The 23,654-nt window shown below is 41.7% G+C and overlaps 1 protein-coding gene across 1 annotated transcript in view; it reads right to left on the bottom strand.

Moving 5' to 3' along the window:
* Window positions 1-357: 357 nt before the first annotated feature.
* Window positions 358-23,654, bottom strand: part of cdh2 (cadherin 2, type 1, N-cadherin (neuronal)) — a 62,163-nt gene continuing 38,866 nt past the window's right edge. Inside the window, exons 4-16 of the mRNA XM_039815631.1 lie at window positions 20,773-20,940; window positions 17,913-18,068; window positions 16,406-16,550; window positions 15,878-16,050; window positions 14,486-14,623; window positions 13,828-14,013; window positions 13,101-13,354; window positions 12,217-12,359; window positions 10,900-11,133; window positions 9,833-10,066; window positions 9,456-9,595; window positions 4,717-4,881; window positions 358-1,900 (exon numbers count right to left, since the gene is read on the bottom strand). Of these exons, the coding sequence (XP_039671565.1) occupies window positions 1,694-1,900; window positions 4,717-4,881; window positions 9,456-9,595; window positions 9,833-10,066; window positions 10,900-11,133; window positions 12,217-12,359; window positions 13,101-13,354; window positions 13,828-14,013; window positions 14,486-14,623; window positions 15,878-16,050; window positions 16,406-16,550; window positions 17,913-18,068; window positions 20,773-20,940 (2,343 nt within the window). The 3' untranslated portion in view covers window positions 358-1,693. The remainder of the gene's footprint in view (window positions 1,901-4,716; window positions 4,882-9,455; window positions 9,596-9,832; window positions 10,067-10,899; window positions 11,134-12,216; window positions 12,360-13,100; window positions 13,355-13,827; window positions 14,014-14,485; window positions 14,624-15,877; window positions 16,051-16,405; window positions 16,551-17,912; window positions 18,069-20,772; window positions 20,941-23,654) is intronic.

The raw sequence follows: 23,654 nt of genomic DNA, 5'->3' as shown, positions 1-23,654 counted from the left end.
AGTACACATTGCTGATAGCAGACAGGTGCAGGATGGATTTGGCATTTCCATAAGCTTTTGACCTCGACTTGGCTTCAGAACAGATAGTGTTACAGAATAAGCTTAATGTTTACTTCTTAGCCTGCAAGCTACACAACTTATCATCAAGAATTCTAAGGTCCTAAAGCATTTCGCTTGTACAATGTTTGCAAACAATTAAATAAGGGTATAAATGATTTATTCTCCCCTCCGGTTAAACATTGTACAATGAACTAATTTTTGTTTAAAGCTGTTGTCCTTTGAGATAGGTTGCACAACCTAATTACGCCTCTGCAACAATGCTGAGTTTGAGTAAAAGCAAAATAAATAAAGAGGCAGTTTAGTTTTTAGCTCCAAAATTAGCATTTTATTTGGATGGTTGGGGTCAGAGATGGATCATTTGTTTTCCAGTACACATGGTTATCCTCAAGGCTTAAGTCCAAAACATTTTCCAGTCTTAAAGCTGATTCAGTAATTAGTGCCTAGCATGTCATCCCACCCCACCCCACCCACCCCACCCCTTTTTGGTACAAATTCAACAGTTGTGCTGACAAGATCACTACTTTTCCATTTTTATCAATGTTTTTCCCCACGTTTTATACAAAAACTCTCTTAACTTCTACACATTTAATGTCACCCAGATTTTTTATTTTTTTCACTTTGTAAATAAATTTGGGAAACAACAGTTTTCGTTTTTGTTGTCATGAAAAGATAAAAACATGCAAAAAACTTGAATTTGTAGTCCAAATTATACATTTACAGGTTTGGAACTTTTTGCACTTCTTCATATACTACATCAAAAGAAAAAGATAAAGAAAAAAAAAACATTATGTACACACATCTTTTTACAGTGAAGTAAAGTTGAAAATATCAGATGATGACTAAGGCAAATGAAGTGTACATAGATTAGACCAAAACCATTTTTTTTTTTTGTAAAATACTACATCACTTCAGAAAAAAAAGAAAAACAAATCTGCTACAAATGTATGATTCATAACTCCCTTTATTTGCAACCAGCTGCATAATTTTAATTTTTTAGTGAAAAAGTCTAGAAGTCTAGCGTACTGTACAGTGCTGTTCTTAATTGTTTTTCTTTCCATCCAAGCTAACAGATGATCCTTCCTCCTTTCTTCGTCTTTGTAGTTTATTTAAATAATCTTCAACAAACAGGAGCGTTGTGTAACCAAAGAAAAAAAGCATGTAGAAGCATACCAGAGTGTAACATACTTTGCTTGAAATCACTCCAAAAGTCAGTACCATTAAAGCCTTGAACATAAAACTAATCATTTAGATCCAAAAAAATGTACAAAAAGGCACATTATATCCCAGTGCTTCTGTACTGTGAAATTCAAGTGTAACTGAGCGCATTCAATACCAACAATCCAAGTGGCGACAGTCCACCAGTGTTCCCTCCCACAACCTCCATAACTGGACCACAGCCTATGCCTAAGCTTTCAACAAGCATATGTATGCGTAGACTACAACAATAAGCCTAGGTTGGTTGTTTTTGAAAAAAATTCTGAATCAGTGTTTATTTTTTGTTTCTTTTCTGTCACAGTTCCGTCACTCTCTTAGGGAATATCAGAAGCTGTCCGTGTCCATCAACAGGAAATCTTTCCTTTTCTTCATGTTATTTTTTTCATCCTTTTTTCATCTTTCACGGAGCGGCTGTGTCCTAGTCATCACTTCCACCGTACATGTCTGCCAGTTTTCTAAAGCGAGGGCCCCAGTCGTTGAGGTAATCGTAGTCCTGGTCGCCCCCGCTGCTGGAGGAGTTGAGGGAGCTTAGGGAGCCAGCTGTGGAGCCGCTGCCCTCGTAGTCGAACACGAGCAGGGAGTCGTAGGGAGGAGCGGTGGGGTCGTTGTCTGCTGCCTTAAGTCCCTGTACAGAAGGAAATAAAACCGCGGTTAGATGAGAAGATTAAGCCACGTCTGCACAGCAACACTGTCTGCAATAAGGAGTGAGCCACATTGATGCAACTCCCCCCCCCCCCCCCCCCCCCCCTACTGCTGCACACAAACAGACTAATCTATCCTCAAACCGGTCAGTGGTTCTACCTCCACTTGTTCAGGAAATCGCATTAATCGGGCTCTAGTGTTCCTGCGAGTTTCCGCTGTGTTGGGGTTGGGACTCTCCTGATGTTTCGGAGATGTCGGATTATCTGCTGCTTGATCAAAAGCCAAGATTGAGCATGTCCAGCATCCTCAGATGACTGGAATCATCTCCCCTTCCCCCACCGGCCCCTGTGCAAGCCCCCTTCCTCTCTCTTTAAGAGCGGCAGTACAACTCCAGCGCTGATACTTTGTCTTTTAATCTAGATAGCAACATCTTTAATACCATATTTATCGGAGTCCTGCCTAAACCGTAGCAGTAAGCAGTGAGCTCAACTGGGGCCAGGGGTGTGTGTGTGTGTGTGTGTGTGTGTGTGTGTGTGTGTGTGTGTGTGTGTGTGTGTGTGTGTGTGTGTGTGTGTGTGTGTGTGTGTGTGTGTGTGTGTGTGTGTGTGTGTGTGTGTGTGTGTGTGTGTGCTACGCATGCTCTTCTCTGTTGTGTCTTGAGGCCCGTGATACTGGTGGGGTTGGTTCTATTCTAAAGATTTTCTGCGACATTCCCAGAATTCGTCACAGCGTCATGAGAGGTCCTTATGGATTGTTATTGATTTCCAGCCCCATTCCCTAACGGGACTCAGGAGACTTGATGGATTGCTAATCTAGGAGTTGAGATGTGCTTTGGCCATGAACGACTTTGGATCTGAGCCTGGTTTCTCCCTCTTATCGCCACAAGTGAGGTAACCCAACAAATAATAAATGAATTAACAGAAGTGGAGCAGCGTAACAGAAAAAAAACAAGACCTCAGCTCTTTGGGAACTTGTCAAAGATTTATAGTTTCCTCTCTGCTGCCATTATAGCGCTGAAATGCTCTCAAATAAAAAGATGGATTGAATTAAGGTGCCTGGGCACTTAGCGATTATTTTCCACTTGTTAGCTTTTGTTAAGTATTTGCTCAGGGCTGTGGTGCTGATAATTTGGTGGGAAATATGACAGATGGATCGTTACATTACAATTACAACCATAATCGCTCTGCTGGTTATAGCCCCCTCCATCTACATCCAAAAACCCACTGGCAGTTTCATAAGGTTAGTCAATCACAGAACTCAGCCTAATTTTATAATAACTGAGTCATCCACTGTGCTGGAGACAATCAGAATTCTCAGCAAAATGGTGAACTGTCCTCAATTTCCAGAGTCGCTCTGTCCTACAGATAACAAGAGCGATGTGTATTAAAACCCACTGGTATTTCTATTAAGAGACCAACCTTGCCTGGGCTGAAACACAGCACTGTAAACGCAATCACTTCAGCTTTGTCTCCCTCTGTGGCACTTTGACCACCTGTGGCCAACAGAGGTCATGTCAAGTTGGTGCTGATGCGTCTAATGTCCGCCCCTCCTTTGTGGGAACAGACCAGGAGCTGACTGATAGACCTTTGTTTGTCCGACTTTGAGGTTAAAGTCCTTATGCTAAACCTCTGCCTAATTTTTTTTTTTGATCCATCGAATTTAATTAAGAGCCACAGGCTCCTGGGGCGTGTGCACATTGCAGGATGGAGATCAGACCCCCCTCTCCTCCCCCACCCCTCTCTGTCTCCCTGCTCCTCTGGCGGCTAGCCCTTATCAGTTAGGTCAGATTCCAGCGCCATGTGAGCGCTGGAGCTACCATGACTGAGCTTTAGCGACAGTCAAATCTGGGACTAAAAACAGATCAACGTTGCCTGGTTGCAGTGAGCGTTTTCTGGGTCAGGATGCTCAGACTTGTAATGTCTCAAATGTCTGATAAAAAAATAAATAAAAGTCTGATCAAGGCTGGTGTGCAATGTCAAACTGTAACTTACTGAGCAGTGCAAAATATTGAATTTCAACTCAATATCGGCCGTTACGACGAATGTATTATGTGTATTCGTGACACACGCCGAGAGTGAAAATGAGTGGTGCCTGGGTAAAGGGATCTGAGAGATAGATGTTCGGGGAGCAGAGCTGAAAGAGCAAGTTCTAATCTAAAAACATGGGCGCCATCCAAAAACTAAGAGAGAACTCCATTTGTAATGCTGTGAAACGCGTGCGTGTTGGAGCTGGTGAAAAATACATGACTGCTCTTTTCATTTTACATTCTCCCTTCATGCTGGAGTCAACGATGGCCTCAGGCAAACAAGGGCACTCTGAACAGTGCACTCCGATAGAAAGCCAATGTATTGCTTCTCTCATCTCCTATTTCTATGCTGATGTATCTAGAACTCTACTTTGGTAGAAAGTGAGGAGAAAAACAATTATATCTAAGTGAGTTAGCATCATGTACTTTTTGGGCTTTATGTGTGTCTGAGTGGATATGTGTGATGAGAAAAGTTTCTACTTTCTAAAAGGGAAAAGATGAAAACAATTCATATAATAATTGATTCAATTTTAAGTCAATTTTTTTTCTCCCACTACCAGGCAGTGCACAACTGCTTGATACGGAGTCATATAAACCAAATTTGTTTATTAGACACAAGTTTATTATAAGAAAGTCATTCAGCTTGAAAATGAAATTCCAGCTTTGCAACACCACTAATCCTTTCACTTCAGCTATTTTCCTGGGATTTGATTTCACATACAACAAAACAATCTGAGTTTTCAATAACTCTGTATGCTGGATGGTGCTATTACCTCATTGATGAAGTCTCCGATGTCTCCAGGGTGGGGTGCTGCTGACCTCATGGGGTACTGAGGCTCAGGGTGGAGGGGTCTCTCGTCTAGACGACGGATTCCCACTGGCTTGATGGCATCAGGCTCTATCGTGTCCGGCTGCTGGAGCTGACTAAGGTCGTAATCCTGGGGAACACAGACAGATGGGGGTTAGCTAAGCGGCGTGACGAGACCCCAAACGCCATGTGATTATCTAAATAGGTAAACACATATTGAGCTGCACAGAGGAGAAGAAGTTCAACTGAGCGAAGGAGAAGATTTTAAAGTTAGAATGCAGCGGGAAGAGTTGAGAGTACACAAGGGAAACTTTAAATCGTCTTGTCTGTGAAGCACAAGCCCAGGGACAATCCGACACATTAAAAGAGCCAGCACGGAGGGGGTCCACGCTGAGGACCACATCATATGCTGCAAGAGTGTTTGTACTTGAGCGGTGTGCTGCAGGAAGGATGTGCAGGCGACTGTTTTGCTCTAATCAATGCCCAGACACGGGATGGCGGATATGCGTAAGCCATTGCTAATCCTATTAACATTACCAAGGCAACCTGAATGGCTTGCGGTTTGTGCAAAGTCATGGGCAGGCGGAGGAGAAGGAGGAGAAAGAGAGAAAAGGAGTCAGGAGAGAGAGAGAGGCTGCGGTGAAGAGCAGAGCTGAGCTGAATGACTGGATGGTATCAAGGTGACAGCAGATATGATAGAAAAAAATGCCATTTGAGAATCAGGGTGTGTGCCTAATAAGCGTGCATGATGGATTGTCCCTCTTTAGAAGATTTTCGGTAATCCATCCATCTCTAATATCCCCCTTCAAAATTGTCTTTGCTCAGTTGCACATGTACCTACACACAGACACTTGCACACTCCCAGGAAGAAAGGGAAAAAAAAAAAAAAAAAAGGCGGCAGACGCTCCAATGTAAAAATAAACATGAGAATAAATATAAACCCTGTGATGATGCACAAACAACCCAGATATACAAACACAGCGAAGCATGCGGGCACTTGACAAAGACCTACTCATTTCCACACTAATATGAATCATCTCAAATCTAAAACAAGCACATTGATTATCCATGAGTAATTTGATTTCATGGGGAATGACAATAAACCCCGAGGCTAGCTGAAGGAGAACAATGGTCATCACACATCGCGCAATATCGCCATCCATCATCTTTGGTTCATTTTCGGTCAGACTCCTGTTTGGCCTTCTCTAAGGTGGCGCACCGGAGGGGTCAGGAGGCAATGACAGGAATTGCAACAGAGACGTATAATGGCTGAAGTCAGCAGGAAGGTCTAATGACAAACCAGCCCCCTTCGGGAAATTGACTCCTCACATGACATTGGCCTGAAGAAATGGCTGCCCCTTATGACCCACATTGAAACATGGGAGACTGAACAAGGCTAAACCTTACACACTTAAAGGACAAATCCAGCGCAAAATGAACCTGGGGGTTAATAACGTGTACCGAGTTGACCGTTCTCTGGGATTTGCTTTCATGCTAATCGAATGTGACCAGTTTTAGCGCAAACCGCTAATTGGCTTATAACGCTAGTCGTCGGGGCAAGGGTAAAGTAAAAAGAAACCGATACAGACAGTAAAAGTAAAAAGATAGTTTATAAAGACTGTACCATTCACGTATACATGCGGGCGCCATCTTGGGAAAACAGTCGTGACCAGTCGAACGCCGTGTAACCAGTAACATAGCTCAAGCACGGCGTTCGACTGGTCACGACTGTTTTCCCAAGATGCCACCTGCCTGTATGGAAGTGTGGTGCTATTTTGAGCCTTGTTAGTGGTATAGAAATAGCAATTTCTTTTTACTTTACCCGTGCCCCGACAACTAGCGTTATAAGCTAATTAGCGTTTTGCGCTAAAACTGGTCACATTCGATTAGCATGAAAACATATCCCAGAGAACGGTCGACTCGGTACACAAGTGTTATTAACCCCTAGGTTCATTTTGCGCCGGAATTGTCCTTTAACCTGTCGTGAGACAAAGCTGAGTCATCATTCCTACTGGTAATAATAACATTGTACACACATTTACTCAATTCTGGAATCTGGGAAAGCAGCAACATCAATAAAAAATAATTCCAATGGGGCAAGAAACACGAGCTGTTAGATGATCACACAGGATCCATCGCAGTTTATAGAGGGACTTTCAGGTACAAGTCTGACCTTTCGTACGTAGCGTAGTTGTGAGCACACGCAGGTTTCCTGTGTAATGATGGATTATTTCCAACATTTCGGGTGTGCTCACTTTTGGCTTCACCTCCAAATAAAGTGGTATAGATAATGTGGCTACAGTGCTGGCTTGTTGTCTTTGCTTGACATTTTGGGAAATTTGCTTTCTTGCAGAGACTTACATGAGAAGTTTTCTACTGCTCCCATGTCTGTTCTTTTAATATAAGGCTGGAGCCAACAGCAGATCAGCTTAGCACAAAAACTGGAAACAGATGTGCTCGTAGACAGATTTTGTTAACTTTTGGACAAAGCAAGGCGAGCGGTTTCCCCCTTTTTCTAGACTTTATGCTAAGTTAAGCTTCATATTTACAGTACAGACATGAAAATTGTAACTATCTTCTCATTTAACTCTCAGCAAGAAGGCAAACAAGTCTATTTCTCAAATTGCCTAACTATTCTCTTACTTCTGACCATTAATGTTTCTCACCCTGTTGCCTTAGTTGTGGCAATGTCGCCCTGATCCCATTTCATATCCATGTCCTCCTTTTCTATAATGTAATCATAATTTAAATAATGGCCAGAAGTGCAAAAATAAACGAAGTTGTGATAAACCAGAATTATCTTGAGATAATATTAGAGATGTTACAGTTCCTCTTACATGTTAAACTTGTCTTGTCTCTGGTGACAAAAACATGAGGCACTTACTGTATACCATCTGCATAAACAGGTCTGGTTTCTTTTGTTTCACTTACTGCATAGGGCTGAAAAACAAATCATAATACTTTTCAAAGCATGCCTCTAAAGTGTGCATCAAATCATTCTGAGGTCATTTGAAGAAGCAGATGACTCATTCCTTTCTCCCATTTTATTTATTTATTTATTTTACCTGCGAACCTGTGTACGACTTGATTTGCTATTATTTCAGCATTATTTTTTTCCATGTCCTGGAAACGCGGCCTGATCAGCTGTCTGCCTTTGTTGAAATGAGTGCTTCACAAACCAATACAAGCCAGGGCAATGGCAGCAGCAACTAAAATCATATACTCTGAGAGCACCCAATGGTCTGACACTTCAATTTCCTCCCCAGCGGGAGATAGGGAGAACAGAGGTGGGCATTATAAAGACCACATCGCTGGGAAAGTCAGGGCCATTTTTTACCAAACACTGACTCTCCCGATTCCGCAGACAAGACCATTTTCTCCTGGCACGCTGCCCTCCTCGGCGCCACTCAAAATGGAAGCTTGTTTTCCCTCAATAAATTGCTGCACCCGCTTGTTTGCCTTTGAGGGGTATTATATCATCCAAAAGTTTCCTTTTCAACATGTTCTGGTCCACAAGTTTGACCATTTTGTGTGTGAAAATGAGAACGTGAATACAAAAGTGGGTCCACTCTCTCCTGCCTAATCACTAGCTGATGTGTAATGGCTTTCCAGTCATATTGTTACCTTAGACAGAGCTTCATTATTGTGCTACAGCAGATGTTTATCTCCAAATGACATCAGCTTACCAATTGCAAGTCTCTGAGGCTAATTTGGCACTGTGCTGGGTCAGACCGGGGTCTCCTGCTCATATCTGCTGCTATACCTAAGCCACTGGAGCACTTCAGCCAGCAGCAAGAAAATAACCAATTTGGTATATTATTGCCTTTTTTTTTTTATAAAATGATTCCCTTACTGCTAACAATGGGTCATTAGGACAATTGAGTTTGTGTCTGTGTGTGCCTGATCAGTGCAGGGGGATAAAGAGATGTGACTTTATTGATGCCTGTGGCACTGCATTTCTATTGTGTGTGTTTGTGTGAAGCGGGAAGCAGTTCCAGTTGAGCAACCAGTTCCAATATTTCCAGAACCGATTGGATCAAAATGTTTGTCTTATTGATTTCTGATCTCGATTTACAGCTCCTTTTTTAAGAAGAAGGGTTCTATTTCCAGGGATTGTCTTACTCCTCATTGTGAGTGGGAAGTGTATCTTGGAGCAGCATAACAAGCAGGTCTAACGCGAGAAAGAATGCATTTTAAGTGTATGTATGCTTGCAGAAAGAGTCTAGGTGGTACCCTTTGTCCTTATACTGCTTCAGTTATACAGAAACTGCTACTCTGCTGCATACTGTGAATGTGACCTCAATGTTTCTCCCTAACACTGACCACACACTCACCCTGCAAACACTGCACAGCTTCATGGTACGTAGGGCTAGGTGTTTGACATTTTTCTATACCAGTACTAAATGTCTCTGCTGAATACAAAACAATATTTTCTGTTACTTCGAAATATAAAAAATTGTTGCTAAATCCCAATTGTTGCTTAGACGTATGCTTCCAAACCAAGGAGAAGAGCACAGACAAAGCAGCACAGACTTGAGTTTTTTTTCTCAAAACTAACTAATTAAAATAACTTACAAAACTTTAAAACAAAAAATGTAACATAGGACACAATACAAGAATCAGATTGAGAAAATAGTTATATTTTTAAAATAACAACATAATTGTTAGAGAGTCTACACACTGTGTTTGCCACGTCATTCTTACCTGATCTTCCTCTCCTCCACCTTCCTCATCATACTTGAGAATGTTGTCTCTCACATCGTCTTCAGGGTCGATGAGGAGCTGCTTGGCCTGACGCTCTTTATCGCGGCGCTTCATCCACACAACAAACATCAGCACGAGAACTGATGGACAGACAGAGAGAGGGCTCTCATATTACAAAACATAATAACTTAACGTGTTTTCAGACAAATGTAATCGGATCCGATGTTTTAGAGCTTGGATCGGCGCCTGATCAAGGCTATTTTTTTGGTAATCCTACAGTAATCTAGAGATATATCTCGGATAACGTTTAGCTGTCTTTATAATCCCTGTGTGTGTTCGTGTGATGTGCGGTTTGAGAGAGGCACTGAGACACTCACTGAGGAGGATGATGATGCAGAGGAGAATGGAGATGATGGCACCAGTGCCCAGACCGGCAGCCATGATGTGTTGCTGGTCAGTGCAGTCTCCATTGATGTCGCACTGGCACACTTTAATCCGCAGATAGGAGGTGTTGGACATGGGCAGGTTGCCTGAGTCTGTGATTATGATGGGGAGCTCATAGATACCGCTTTCAAGGAAGCCAATCTTCAGGCTCACCTGAGCATAGTCACCTGACAGATGAAGAGGACAAAAGACCGAAAGCGTGAGTGAGTGAGCCATGATGGCTCCTTGTCAGAGCAAACACATTAGTAGACACAGAAGTGAGACAAGAGATTAAGTTACTCAGTGTGTATAAAAATTAAAATAACATGTTTCTTTAGCAGAGGAGTCTTTCAGAGGGGATTAAATCAAAACTACGAATAGTCGTTTGTATAGGCTGTGTTCACAGTACGATTACACTCCTATTACCACAAATATGCAGCATAAATTCCTACCTGGAAGTTGCATCAGCATATCTAATCCAAAACATGGTTGGAATTTAGATTTGGAGCTTATAAATCTACTGAATACCTTTTGATAATGCTGCTTAGGCTAAATTCCCAGCTGCAATAATCCAAATGCCATTATCCTATTAAGATATATTCACTGCTTTTCAACTCACACTATCTAATAGCTAAACACACAACAAATGAGTTCCTACCACTCATGTTTTTATTTCAAATTAGCATAAACAATTAATGTCTGCATGGTGATGTTAATATCATTTTATATTGTCTCTCCCCACTCTACCTGACCCCTCTGCAGTGTGCCATTTACACATTTTCAAAAAGTGTTGTTCAGAAGGATCAAGGTTTCAAGCTTTAATTACTAAACAACAGACTGCTAATTGTTATATTGTTACATATCCCACAGTTTCCTTTCTAATAATTAAATGAGATTTACTGAAAAATGCTGAAAAGGGATATTGCATATTCTCTTCTTTCATTTTCCAGTAACAAATACAAATGAAGGCCAAATAGCTGAATCAACACCAAATGAAGATTAGTATATAATAGTGTCTTACCGCTGACTCTTGTGATGGTCCAGTTTCTCCTAACATCAGCGGGCCGGTGGGCTAACTCAAAGGCAAACGGCCCAGCGTTGGGGTTCAGGTCTCCATCGAGCGCAGTGATGTTGATGGCATTTGGCTCTGGCTTTTCACATATCTCTGTCTCCTGAGGGAACACCTTGGGAGCGTTGTCGTTGATATCCAGCAGGTAGATCTGGAGAGTACCTGTGCCACTTGCTGGAGGTACACCTGCATGGGCCATAAAATTACCCCACACTCAGCACATACATATTTATGGAATAAGGCATTTCTTTAAAAATGTACATATGGATGGGAATATATACTATTGAAATGGCAGCTCTCATTTTGCAGTCATTATGCAGTCGACAGAGAAAGAGTAAAGTAAGGAGTTTATTCTCTGGATATCAAGCTATAATATGACACTCTAAACAGTTATTTACTCTAGTGGAAGAAGACTTATCCAAACTGCATACTGATCTGGGAATCTAATCTCAAGTGAGGGGGTAGACCGAAAGACAGAGATATCAGAACATTATTTGGTGTGTGTGTGTGTGTGTGTGTGTGTGTGTGTGTGAGAAGAGCGTCTTCCTGACGAAGGACACGGGATGGGAATACTAAAGCAGACAAACAGAGCCCACTGTCGCTCCTCTCAGGCTCCTCTATGTATTCACTCAGCTAAGAGGCTTTTTTTACCATTCAGGCCACGCTCAAAGGAGCTAGTCATCCAATCCTGACCCATTAATGCTGAGAAACCTCTTTATTGGTAGAGTTTTTAAGCCTATTGGCCTAAGCTATGCTCCACAGAACAGGGTAAACCTGAACAGAGGTAAATCCCGCCAGTGCAGGGAAGAGGTGAATACATCCACATGCTGGATGGTTCTGGGATTGCTAACACATTAACCTTCAACTAAGGTGGTCAGCATTCCAGACATGCCAAGTGCCTGGCACAGTGCTGACCTTCAAGCATGGATAATGTCTTTGTGGCTGTAACTGAGAGGTTGTATTTTTTTTTTTCTCTCAACAGATATGGTGCGTTTGTGGACTGGCTTCAAGTGAAAAAACATCACAGTGGAAGTCAAAGTGATGCTAGGTGGAAGATTGACCTTTGAGAGGTAGGCCACATTAGACATCCGCTCGGCTTTCTTTTGAAAAGGCAGCATTATCTCCTCCTGAATGCTCTAACAATAATGGCCTGGAATAGAGTGCTTGTGTAACACACTGGCTAAAGCATCTAGACCATGTAGCCGGTGCATCACAGGATCTCAACAAGATATTTTTGGCAAGTGCAGTACCACTTGAATGGTTACATACCGTTGTCAGAAGCCATGAATGTTGCATTGTACAAGCTGTTCTTCACAAAGGGCGACTCTCGGTCCAAAATGGCAATAGTTGTGATACGACCGGTGTTCGGGTCAATCCTTAGCCAGTTGGCTGGATCTGAGAGTTTGGAGTATCTGAGAAAAGAAAAAGAGGCTTACACAGTGATTTATAATCCTAAGTATTCGCTTATGTTATCGGCAAGCTTTTTTTAAAGTAGTGAAAAACTTTAAAATGGTTCAATTTTGTTTCTGCAGAAGGAAATCTTGCTGGTGAATTTAGTCTCAATTTACAGTTTTGCTTTTGTTTTTATTTGTTTACACAAAATAAATATTTCAGATGTCATGCATTTTACATAATTATTCTCCGTTTTGAGAACAGCCTCACAGGGGAGACCAAACTGGCTTGTTGTTATCAGCAGCTCAGACTAATTTGTAGGACAAACCGAGGAATTACAAAGCTAGCTTATTTCAGATGGACTGTTTTCAGGCTGATCAACTCTTCCACGACCAAGCACCTGTGAGGCAAGGCTTTTGATGATGAACAGGGGAAGAAATAGGGCTTGTTCAACATGAATAAGATGCTGGCTGAATAGTGTTATTTGAGCAGGAATGATGCAGAAAGTCATCTTCACCTACCATGTTACTCCTGTTTCACACAGAGTACTGTATAGTCAGTGATACACTTACCAGCATCTTCACTGCTGTTGTTGCCAATTATTTCAGCAAAACGTGTGATAAAATGTGATTTAAAAACATCTGTGCTGGATGTGTAAGGGACAACAGACATTCTAGGAAATTAAGCTATGAAGTGGACTTGATTCTTTGAAGGTGTGTACTTAACCTCCTTCTTTTTTCCTTTTTACTGTAAGAATCTACCTGATGCTTTGCTGCATGAAGCGATCAGGGTCCTGTGCAGTGAAGGTGGTCAGTGTTGACTCAGGCATCATTCCCTCCTCCAGTTTAATGAGTTTGGGGTTGGGCTCGAAGTAGGGACTCTCGTTGACATCTATCACTCTGATGGAGACAGTGGCGGTGGACTGGCGAGGAGAGTGGATGCCTCTGGCCAGGGGAACCTCGTTCCTCGCTTCCACTGTCAGCACATACGTCCTACTGATTTCATAGTCAATAGGCTGGAAAACAGTAAGGGAGAGTATATGGAGAGTGGATCACACATCAGAATGCAGGACGAATGCATTAAACAAATGGGAATCACATTACACAACAATCACATTACATGTTTGGTCATAACCCAAACTGAGAATTTGCTAGTAGCACTTACACCATACCAATCAGTCAGACAAATTAAATGTAAAAATAATAATTATAATAGTAATGTTTGTGTCAAATCACCTGCAGTGACCTTCAATTTTATCAGTATTGGTTTTCCTGCAAGTTGCAAAATGCTTCTATTCTTCCAACGACTGAACTGGACAGTTGTATTATTAACTTGCTCTCATCATTACCAGGGGGAACATAACAAATATTCTAACTGCCAGTTATTAATGATGAGAAAACCACCCCTAAACCTCTCAGTACAGCAACCATACATTTACTATGCATCTCCAAGGGATTACATGGCTGGAGTTTGAAGAGAAGGCCTTACCTTGACGACCGTTACCAGGCCCTCGTTAGTGGTAGGATCAGTGGGCACAGAAAACCTGCCAGTGGGGTCGCCCCCGGTGATTTTGTAGACAGCGTTCCAGGCCGGCGTGTTGGGCTGGTCCTTGTCAGTCACCGTCAGGTTAGCCACAATGACATTCACTCGGTTTTCAGGCACCTCGCCGAAAAACTGCATGAATAAACCATGAACATACAGAACAGCGAGCTGTTAGTGATACTGCTGTGGCAGCAGAAAATACTCCTACTGCCTCACACAGCACAGCAGGACCAATCTTGGGTAAATAGGCATCTAAGGTAACTTGTCATGTCAACATGGTCATCTCATTCCCTGTCCTCCCCTGATAGCACAACAGCAGCATCACAAATTTCAGTGATTCGCGGCCACAGTAAGTGCCTCTTTCACTCGGGCAGACATTCCAGTAGTTTCATGTGTCAACATTTGGAGGGGGATATAACACTTTACGCTTGACTGGCTACTTGTATGTTTGTATGGCTTCGGAAAATGCTGGTCAAGCAGAACTAGTTAAGTGAGCAGAACCGGCGGGTGAGTGCATATATGGGGTGAAATAGGGGTCCTTGGGATGCTTTCCCTTTCGCTAAGATTGCTGTGTTGATGTTTCAGATATGAGTTTGTTTCTTACCGTCTCAGCAGTAAACTCTGGTGGATTGTCATTAACGTCAGTGACTCTGATGACAGCAGTGGCTGTGTTGGAGAGGCCGTACATGGGGTTGCCCTCCATGTCAGTGGCCTGGATGATCAGTGTGTACTGAGGAACTTTCTGGAAGGAGAGGGAAGAGAAGCAATAGCAGGATTAAAACCCAATTCTTTGATCTTTGAGCTATGTAATTAATTATGTAGCCACATTTGGAGAATGTGGATTTCCTCACTAAAATGTCAGTTTGTATGTAAATGAGGACAAAAAATTATTTCATTCAATATAACGCAGTTCAGTACAACCACAAAGTACGGCCATTAAGATTTTGTTTTTTTGGCCCATTTTTTTGGTTTGCGATAGACTTTACAAGTGGCCCTAATAAGCTGGCAACTTCTAGCACATCAGCATTAATGTGTTTCATTAAAATGAAAACAAATCTGAACTGGCTAGCTTCTTAATTATGTTGACTAATGGTGGCTTTTTATATGAATCTCATTTATTCTCTATGGGGAATGAGATATTGCGAGTGCATGTATGAAACTTGCACCTCTGCTATGTACATCATAGTGAAGCTAACCAATGTTTTTTTTTCTTTTCACATTAAAAGCCACTCAGGTGACGGACCAGTTGCTAGGTAATGAGAGTCGGGCAAATTACTTTCATGGTGGCAACTGGTGGACATAAAACGGCGGCCCCAGGGCGGAAGTGATTGAGCAGCCACCTAGCCAGATTGCCCTCACCAGAATTGCACCAACTGGCTCCAGTTTTCTATATTATTTTTTTTTTATATTCTCAAACAGCTATGCGATCCAATTAAATGAAAGAGCGGTGGCATTTACAGCACAAGAAATGGCCCAAAATGCAAGTAATGCTTCTGCTTAAAAGAAAGAAAGACAGAGAGGGCGAAAATGAAGCAAAGGAAACATTTAGTTGCTCAGTGATGCACACTGCCTCCGTGTAAGAGTAAATAAGTGTGAAACAGCCGAGTCCATTTCTACTTCTCATTTAGTTGGTAATCAACAAAATTCACTTTGGCTCATTAGTTCTCAAACAGTCTGGATATTATCAAATATACCCCAGCTGTGTTTTGTCATCGTATAAAAAAAAAAAAAAAAAAGTTTAGCTCATTTATGTTAACATGAAGAATGCATATGTTGCTATACTGTAAATCCACTACAGGCATCAAACCACATTAAATTAATATAATGTGTGGTCTTGCTAATGAAAGTCTTACTTAAATAGGTGTAATGGCAACAACATTAAGGTGTATGAAATCAAGGGAAAGAAAGCTAAGCCATAAACCAATGAGAACGAGAAGAGAAGAAGAGAAGGAATAAAAGGCCACAAGGAAGGAAAGAAAGAAGACGTGTCCAGCACCTCTCTGTCCAGGCCTGCTGCCACCGTAATGATGCCTCCTGTTTTATTGTTGATGGTGAACATATTGGAGGTCGGACTCTCTGGATTCTGAGATAGGATCTTGTAGCGCAGCATCCCATTAGCTGTTTTGGGGTCATCTTTGTCAACAGAAGTCACTGTCATAACAAATGTTCCTACAGGATAGAAAGACACAGACAAGATGCAAATTCTTTCATGTCATCCCTCTTATTTATTAAATTGTTGGACAATCAAAATACATTAGAAGTTGAGTGAACAGTGCCACAATTGAACACTAGCTTTATTGCTTTGTAATATAGAAATCCAATGTCCTTTCTTATGATCTTAAAATACCCCCAAACGCTTAAATGCAGCAGAAGAAAAGTTAACAAAGTGGCCACCCCAGGAATGCCATCAGTTCTGTTTCATCTGCTAACACGGCAGCAGCATGTGAAGCCGGAGGCTCAGACTACAGCTAATCGGTTGCTCATCACAGTGTAATGCTGTGCTTGGCTTTATGTGGTATATTACCTGGCTTGGAACCCTCTGGAACAGTGCCGTTCCAGATCTGATGAGTGAACTCGGGTCTGTTGTCGTTCATGTCGATCACATTGATCACAATGTCAATAGGGTTTTCTACCTGGTTGCCGTTCAGGTCCACTGCATGAGCTCTCAGCTGGAGGAAACACAAACACATCTGGACTGTAGAACTGTTCAAACAAGGATGATTCTCAACTGTGCAAACAATATATTGGGACAAACTACTCGCGCAATGTCACCCATTCAACTGCTGTGACAATTAACCCCACTAACCAGCACTAGAAATCGATTTTCTGTATGTAGAAGAGCAAACGTTTTTTAGAAAATCCTCTTTATTCAGACCAGCGTGACCAAGAGAGGAAACGATTTTTGTAGTGATTTAATACATCCCACAACAAGCTCTAGCATATGCAAGGCAAAAGAGAAACAAAGTATTACATCTGGTCAAATACCTGACACAGAGTCAACAACAACACAAGCATTTCAGCTGTGTTTTTATGGTTTTCTCTTGAAACAGATTCTGCTGCATTTTTTTTGCACTTCAAGTGCATCTTTCGTGCATACACACAACTGCAAGGTTGGTGCCTTACACAGGATTTCGATTCACTGATCCATCTATTGTATATTGTGATTCCCATTTATGATCTGGACAAATACAGGTAATACAGTATGTATTAAAAAAATCTACAGGCTAAAAACAATACACATCCTATTCCTTTGGACGACTACCTTACTAGTACAAGTGTAAAATAATCAATGAATTATACTACATGCTACAACATGCATACAGTAAAATTAGAGCAGAGTAAAAATTACAGGACATTGGTGGGAAAGGGGCAACCTATACATCAGTGAAAACTAAATCAATACTAAGTTGCTCCTGTATTACTCTACAGTTTACAGTTCACATACAGTTTAAACCCAAGTATGGACATATGTGAATGTTTTTTGTTGTGAAAGTCTTTCGTGACCTTTAAAGATAGACTCTGAAGGCAGTGAAATCTATCTTTTCAATTTAATTACATGCTTGCTTCTGTCTTAAAGCACAAGCTTGAAGAGCAATAAAAACTAAGGTATTTAATGTGAAGACCATTGCAATGTAATGGGAGAACCACTAATGAATATAGCCGCTCTGAAGGAGATGGAGGTTATCATAATGTATCTAACACACACACACACACACACACACACACACACACACACAGACAGACACACACACACACACACACACACACACACACACACACACACACACACACACAAACTTCACGTTAAATCCTTTACATTCTCAGACGGATAAGTCAGATTCTTTCCAGTCTTTATTGGGTCTGAGGAGACTGTTTAGGCTACACATGACCCTTGAGCACATGCCAACAGGCAGGAATGTGCAGCATGGCCAGAAAGAACACATTTCTCTTCATAAAGCAGGCTGGAAACACCATTTGCTAATTATAAGTATTTCATTAAAGAGGTTTTGTTATTATTGAGTCTGACGTACATGGAAGTTGGAGATGTGCTCTCGATCCAGGGGCTTGTTGACAGAAAGCTCTCCAGAGATCGGGTCAATGATGAAGATGCCATTGGGTGGCTGGTCAGCGCCAGGGCCTGTCACACTGTATCTGAGGGACCGGTTTTTGTCGTGGTCCGACCGGATCTGTGGGTGTAAAGATTTATTAAAGAAAGCTACAACAACAATTTGAGGCTTATATCATATCTGATAACATTATATCAACTGATATTTCTCTTTTTTTGAAAGGATCTCTTAAATTGGTGATTTATGAATTGTAAGTTTATGTTTATTTCTGCACAAATCAAAAGTAGAAGTTTAAAGATAGGTTACAGTTTATGTAAACAAGTGCATGTAAAGAGTGTGTGTGTCTGTGTAGTGCTGAAGTTCTGTCTTGGCTGGGCTGTCTGTTCTGTTTGCCATGTAAGCTGAGGCCCACTGTGCCTACACCCTGGATCCATGCTGAGCAAACAGAGTATTTCCTCATACTGATATCCTCCATTAAAGCCCAGAAACATCCCTTCTAATATGGCCGGATTAAATATAATACATACAAATAGCATGTACAGGACTTAAAACTCTGTTAAGAAGTCAGCTTAATATGCTGAAAAAGGATCTACTTCTTAGCTGTCCCGGGTGCTGCTTGTCCTCTGTTAGCTGTCCACACCAAGCCCTGACCAGAGAAAGGATTTGGCAATACATGTCCTTGAATCATGATAAAAAGAGTATAATATCTAAACGGGCAACTGAGGAACAATTGAGCTGGTGGGCACTTCCGATTTCTCTTTGCATCTAAATAATGCCAGGTTACATTAGTGCCTACCGCCCCTAGAAACAAAAGATAAATAGGCGGAAAAAAGAGCCTTGACCTTGGTCTTACAGCAAAGTGCTGTAAATATAAAGCATTTTGCTGAAGGCGCAAGTCTCTTGTCTGTGACCCTCTGAGTGGGAGCTTAGGGGGACGGGAACCTACAAGGTTGTCATATCAAGCAAAAGGCTTTTTCTTTCAAGTTGTGTGTGTGTGTGTGTGTGTGTGTGTGTGTGTGTGTGTGTGTGTGTGTGTGTGTGTGTGTGTGTGTGTGTGTGTGTGTGTGTGTGTGTGTGTGTGTGTGTGGCTGGGCAATATATTGATATTGTGATATGAGAATAGATATTGTCTTAGATTTTGGATATTGTCATATCGTGATATGACATAAGTGGTGTCTTTTACTGGTTTTAACAGGCATGAAAACGGGTAAGGGGTGAAAAAGGTGAGAAGGATATTACCCCTCTAGAGTAAGAACATTTTACATATTCCATATTTTAAAGCATCAATCTGATGCATTTTGAGATGCATCAGATTGTGTAATACTTCAACAGTGTAATATTTCAATATGCACTCATTAAAGTTAATTTGACTGGCAAAACAGTTAAAGTCCTTCTGACATTACACAATAATAAAAGTCATAATTTTTAAAAACTAAAAAGTTTTGGATACATTTTTACTTCTTCCAACCATATGAATATGTTACATATTGCAATAATATCATAATCCTACAATGAATCATTGTGAAAATTAAACTTTACTACTTTGGCCAGGTCATCATCAAAAAAGCGAATTAGTACATTCATGATTTTGTCCATGTTGATATTAGCTGCTTTATTTACATTTATTAAAAACGTTGCATTGTTTATCTTTTCATATAGCTAGACATCTAAACTCTGGGACAATGCCGTTATGTTTAAATACCTGCCATGCTGATTCCAAACAGACAGCTTTGTCAAGGCAGTTTGGGCTTCAGATAGCTTTTACAAATCATGTTCCGCTATGAACGTGCACACACGTATTGTTTGTATCACGGTCGGTCAGTAAAGGCGCAGTCGCAGTCTTAACGGTAGAGGTCGTTGCCGGTAACGTACTCGTATGACAGAGTGCACGGACCGAAGCTTTGTGACCAGCATCTAATGACTAGCAAGCACTTTCTTACCGCTGCTGCCGTACGGTATCTTCCTTCAACATGCGCTGCAGAAGCACCCGGCTCCCTCAGTTTGAGGCACCAAGTGCTGAATGACTTCCCATCTCCATCCTTTTCCTCTTGTCCTCTATTCATGCCCAGCGCCATTTGTTTTTAACTCCTTTCTCAACTAAAGCTGTATCTACATGCTCCAAGTTTGATAAACTTTGCCTCCATTTTTTTTTAGCCGCGTTACCACGGAGACCAAACCGGCACCGCACTCTGACATTTTGGCAAAGACCCGCCCTACTTTGCAACTGATTGGCTAGAACTCGTTTCATTGGTTGGTGGAAGTTCGATGATTGGTTGAATCCAGCGCATTAAAACAAATCCCATGTGGACTTTTTAATTTTTTTTTTTTTTTAGTCATACGCCAGAAAATTGGGCACCAGGTCCGAGTACTTAACCCCCCCCCCCCCCCTTAAACATTTTCTCATCGAATCTACACGATTCACGTAAGTCACGTATTTTGGTTTCGAAAGGTGAGTGATTTTCATGTCTGTTTTAAAGGGTGCATTACAGTAAAGTGATGTACTTTTCTGAACTTACCAGACTGTTCTAGCTGTTCTATTATTTTCCTGTTCCCCACTTATACATTATGTCCACATTACTGAAGATTATTCATCTAAAATGTAAGTGTGAAGATATTTTGTTGAAGCACCAATTGTCAACCCTAGAATATCCTGCAATATCGAGGTATTTGGTCAAGAATATCGTGATATCTGATTTTCTCCCTATTGCCCAGCTGTGTGTGTGTGTGTGTGTGTGTGTGTGTGTGTGTGTGTGTGTGTGTGTGTGTGTGTGTGTGTGTGTGTGTGTGTGTGTGTGTGTGTGTGTGTGTGTGTGTGCTACATTACCCGGACAAGCTCTTGTGGGAATGGGCCTCGTGAGTTCTCTGGGACGTTGATTGGGGGGATGACCCAGTCTCTCTTCATGCGTTTGAGTTGGCTGTCCGTGTTTCGTGATGGAAACACTATTTCCTTCAAATCCTTAGACGTGACTGGAGGGGCAGCAGCTTGCTGGACCTGTGAAAAGTGAATGATTTAGTTCAAGAGCTGGGTAGTGATCACGTCTTTATAGAAAAATTTGAGTACATTCATTTTTCGCCACGCTAGCCACGGTAACCTGACGCGCCAGATGGTTTGTAGCCCAGAACCATCTGACAAGTTGTCATTGGAAACTGTATGGAAAGGGGCAGGCACTCCAAAACAATACTTGGCAGATGATTGGATGAACCATCTGTCTATTACTGGCTAACTTCAACCAACTTCACCTCTCCATATCGTCACACACACCTAAGCCACGCCTGTGTCTGCCAGTAGCTCTTTACAGGAAGCCGATTGGTCCAAACCACTGTTTGTCCGGACACAACTGATTACTTAGTCCCGACAGTGTGATATGGTGATATCGTGGAAATCCAGCTGCTTACATGCAGTAAGTGGCATGGCTCTATGCTCTGTTGGTCATTCGGTCGGTCGTCCATAGACTAAAAATATCCTAACTACTAACTATTTATTATGAACTATTTTTTTGCCCTCTTTTTTTGTTTTGAGTGGTATATGCAAGACAAGTACTAGAAGCTACTGTAAACCACAGTCAAATTTCCTGTATGCATAAGCACACCAGGCCACTAAGGTTGATTAAGATTTCTGCACCAACATGATGTCCACAATAGTGGTTTTGCATGTCTTGACAACTATTGAATGAATTACCATAAAATAAGGCACACAAATTCATGTCCCACTCAGTATGAATTGTTTTTACTTTGATGATTCCTTAACATTTAATCTAGTGCCATAATTAGGTCACACTTTCAATTTGTATTCATACCTGACTAAATACTCGCAAATCTGGCATTTCATGTCATTTTTGTTAGCTAATTAGCATGCAAACATGCTAAACTAAGATGGTGGACATGGTGAACATCAGCACGTTAGCATTGTCACTGTGAGAATGTTAGCACTGCTGTGCCTGTAGACTCTTAGTATTGTTATTATGTTTAACCTGTGACATTGAAAGACTTAATCCTGATCGTGTAACCATTAAGCTACAGTTAACAGCAGCCCATGGCAAATAATGGTATAATAGGCTGACCCATCCCTTTTGGTTATACCAAAGGAAATTGATGTGGTATTAAAGGAAACAGGAAAACAGTTCCTGATAAACTAATAAGCTCCTCCAAATGTCATTTAATACATACTCAAAATGTGTGTTCAATCAAACAATCCATTTTATATGACTTTCTTTGTAGCTTAAAATATCTACAGTAAAACATGTGACAACATGCTTTGAAATGCTTTGGTGTGGCTACTGCAGCAGCCACACACCACCAGTACTGGCAAATGTCTTCTTATGTCCTGATAAAATGCACCCACACAGACAGACCAGCTTCCATAATGGATCTGCCATCCTCCCTCGGCTGTAATGAATGAGATTTGCAACAAAGGAGGATGGTACCTGCAAGCCAGACACTAAACACACAGATGGCTCAAATTGCCTATGCTGCTCCAGAGACTGAGGAGACTGAAGTAGTGCCAGAGAAAGTTAAAATAACCTTGAACAAAACGAGGCAGGAAGGAAAACAGAAAAACAACATGTAAAATCCGTCAAAGTCAATGAATGATAGCTGGAATTTCATTGGAGCTGTCACGTCCCTTGAAGTATTTTCCATACTGTTGCCTGTAATTAGTTGAGTGTTGATTGGTTGTAGGTAGTCAAGTCCTAAAATATACTACTAAGTGCCCTATGCAAACACAGAAATTAATTACCACTTTGTCACCTTGTAGCGTGACCCATATCCCACACTTCCCCCATTCTAACATCTGGGGAGCTGTCGCAGAGCTTCCACTAATCATGTTTGAAATCCGATTATACTGCTTTCACACATTGGAAATGCAGAAAGGCAAGCGGACAGATAGCAAAGGAGCATGCTTCAGAAATATCTATTACCCTATTAAAATGGGAGCGAGTGAGAGCAGTAATTATTTGCAACCTGCGTTTGGAATGATGAATGGCATGGTGGATTTTGTTCAGCCCAGCACGCATCTATCTATGGTGTGCTGGAGGTCTGCACCTATCTACACTCCCCGAACCCCCTCCATCTTCTGACTAGGAGTCTACTTCAGAGTCCAGGAGAGTGTTAAGGCCCAGACACACAGAGCCAATGATCGGCCGTTGGACAGGTTGGCGAGGTCAGTGACTCGAGTCTGTTCGGCGTGTTCCGTGCCGTCGTCCGGCGGCCTTCATTTTGGCTGATTTGACATGTATAATCGACGGGGCGGCAATCGGATTCAAATGACCCATCTGATTGGTAGAGTGCTAACCCGGAAATGGGGAGCGGAATGAGCGTGACTAGAGTCTCTCAAAATCTGATGAAAATCTTTTAAACTGACCTTTGTTGATGTGAAATGAAGACAGATTCAGGAACTGCACGGCCTATTTCTCGCTTAAAATGTTTTCAGAAACACATTTCGGTGAACTATTTTAGTACAATATGAGATCGTATTCTGAACAAGCCGCCGTGACAGTCTGTCTTTGAATTTCCGGATAAACAAGACCCACGTGACGCGTTCCTCCAATCAGCTGCCGGTTTTAATTTTTGGGCGACAATACAGATTAGCGCCGCCTGCTGTTATGGAGACGTATTACATCTTGTCGCTTTGGTGTGTTCCGAGGCGCTTTTTTGACCAACTCGGGGAGACTGATCAGTCCAACTGCCTTTTCTGCCGACGGTCGGCCG

Source organism: Perca fluviatilis, chromosome 11, assembly GCF_010015445.1.
Source record: "Perca fluviatilis chromosome 11, GENO_Pfluv_1.0, whole genome shotgun sequence".
Taxonomy (NCBI): domain Eukaryota; kingdom Metazoa; phylum Chordata; class Actinopteri; order Perciformes; family Percidae; genus Perca; species Perca fluviatilis.
Note: the sequence above shows the minus strand (reverse complement) of the source record. Positions and strands in the feature narration are given on the sequence as shown.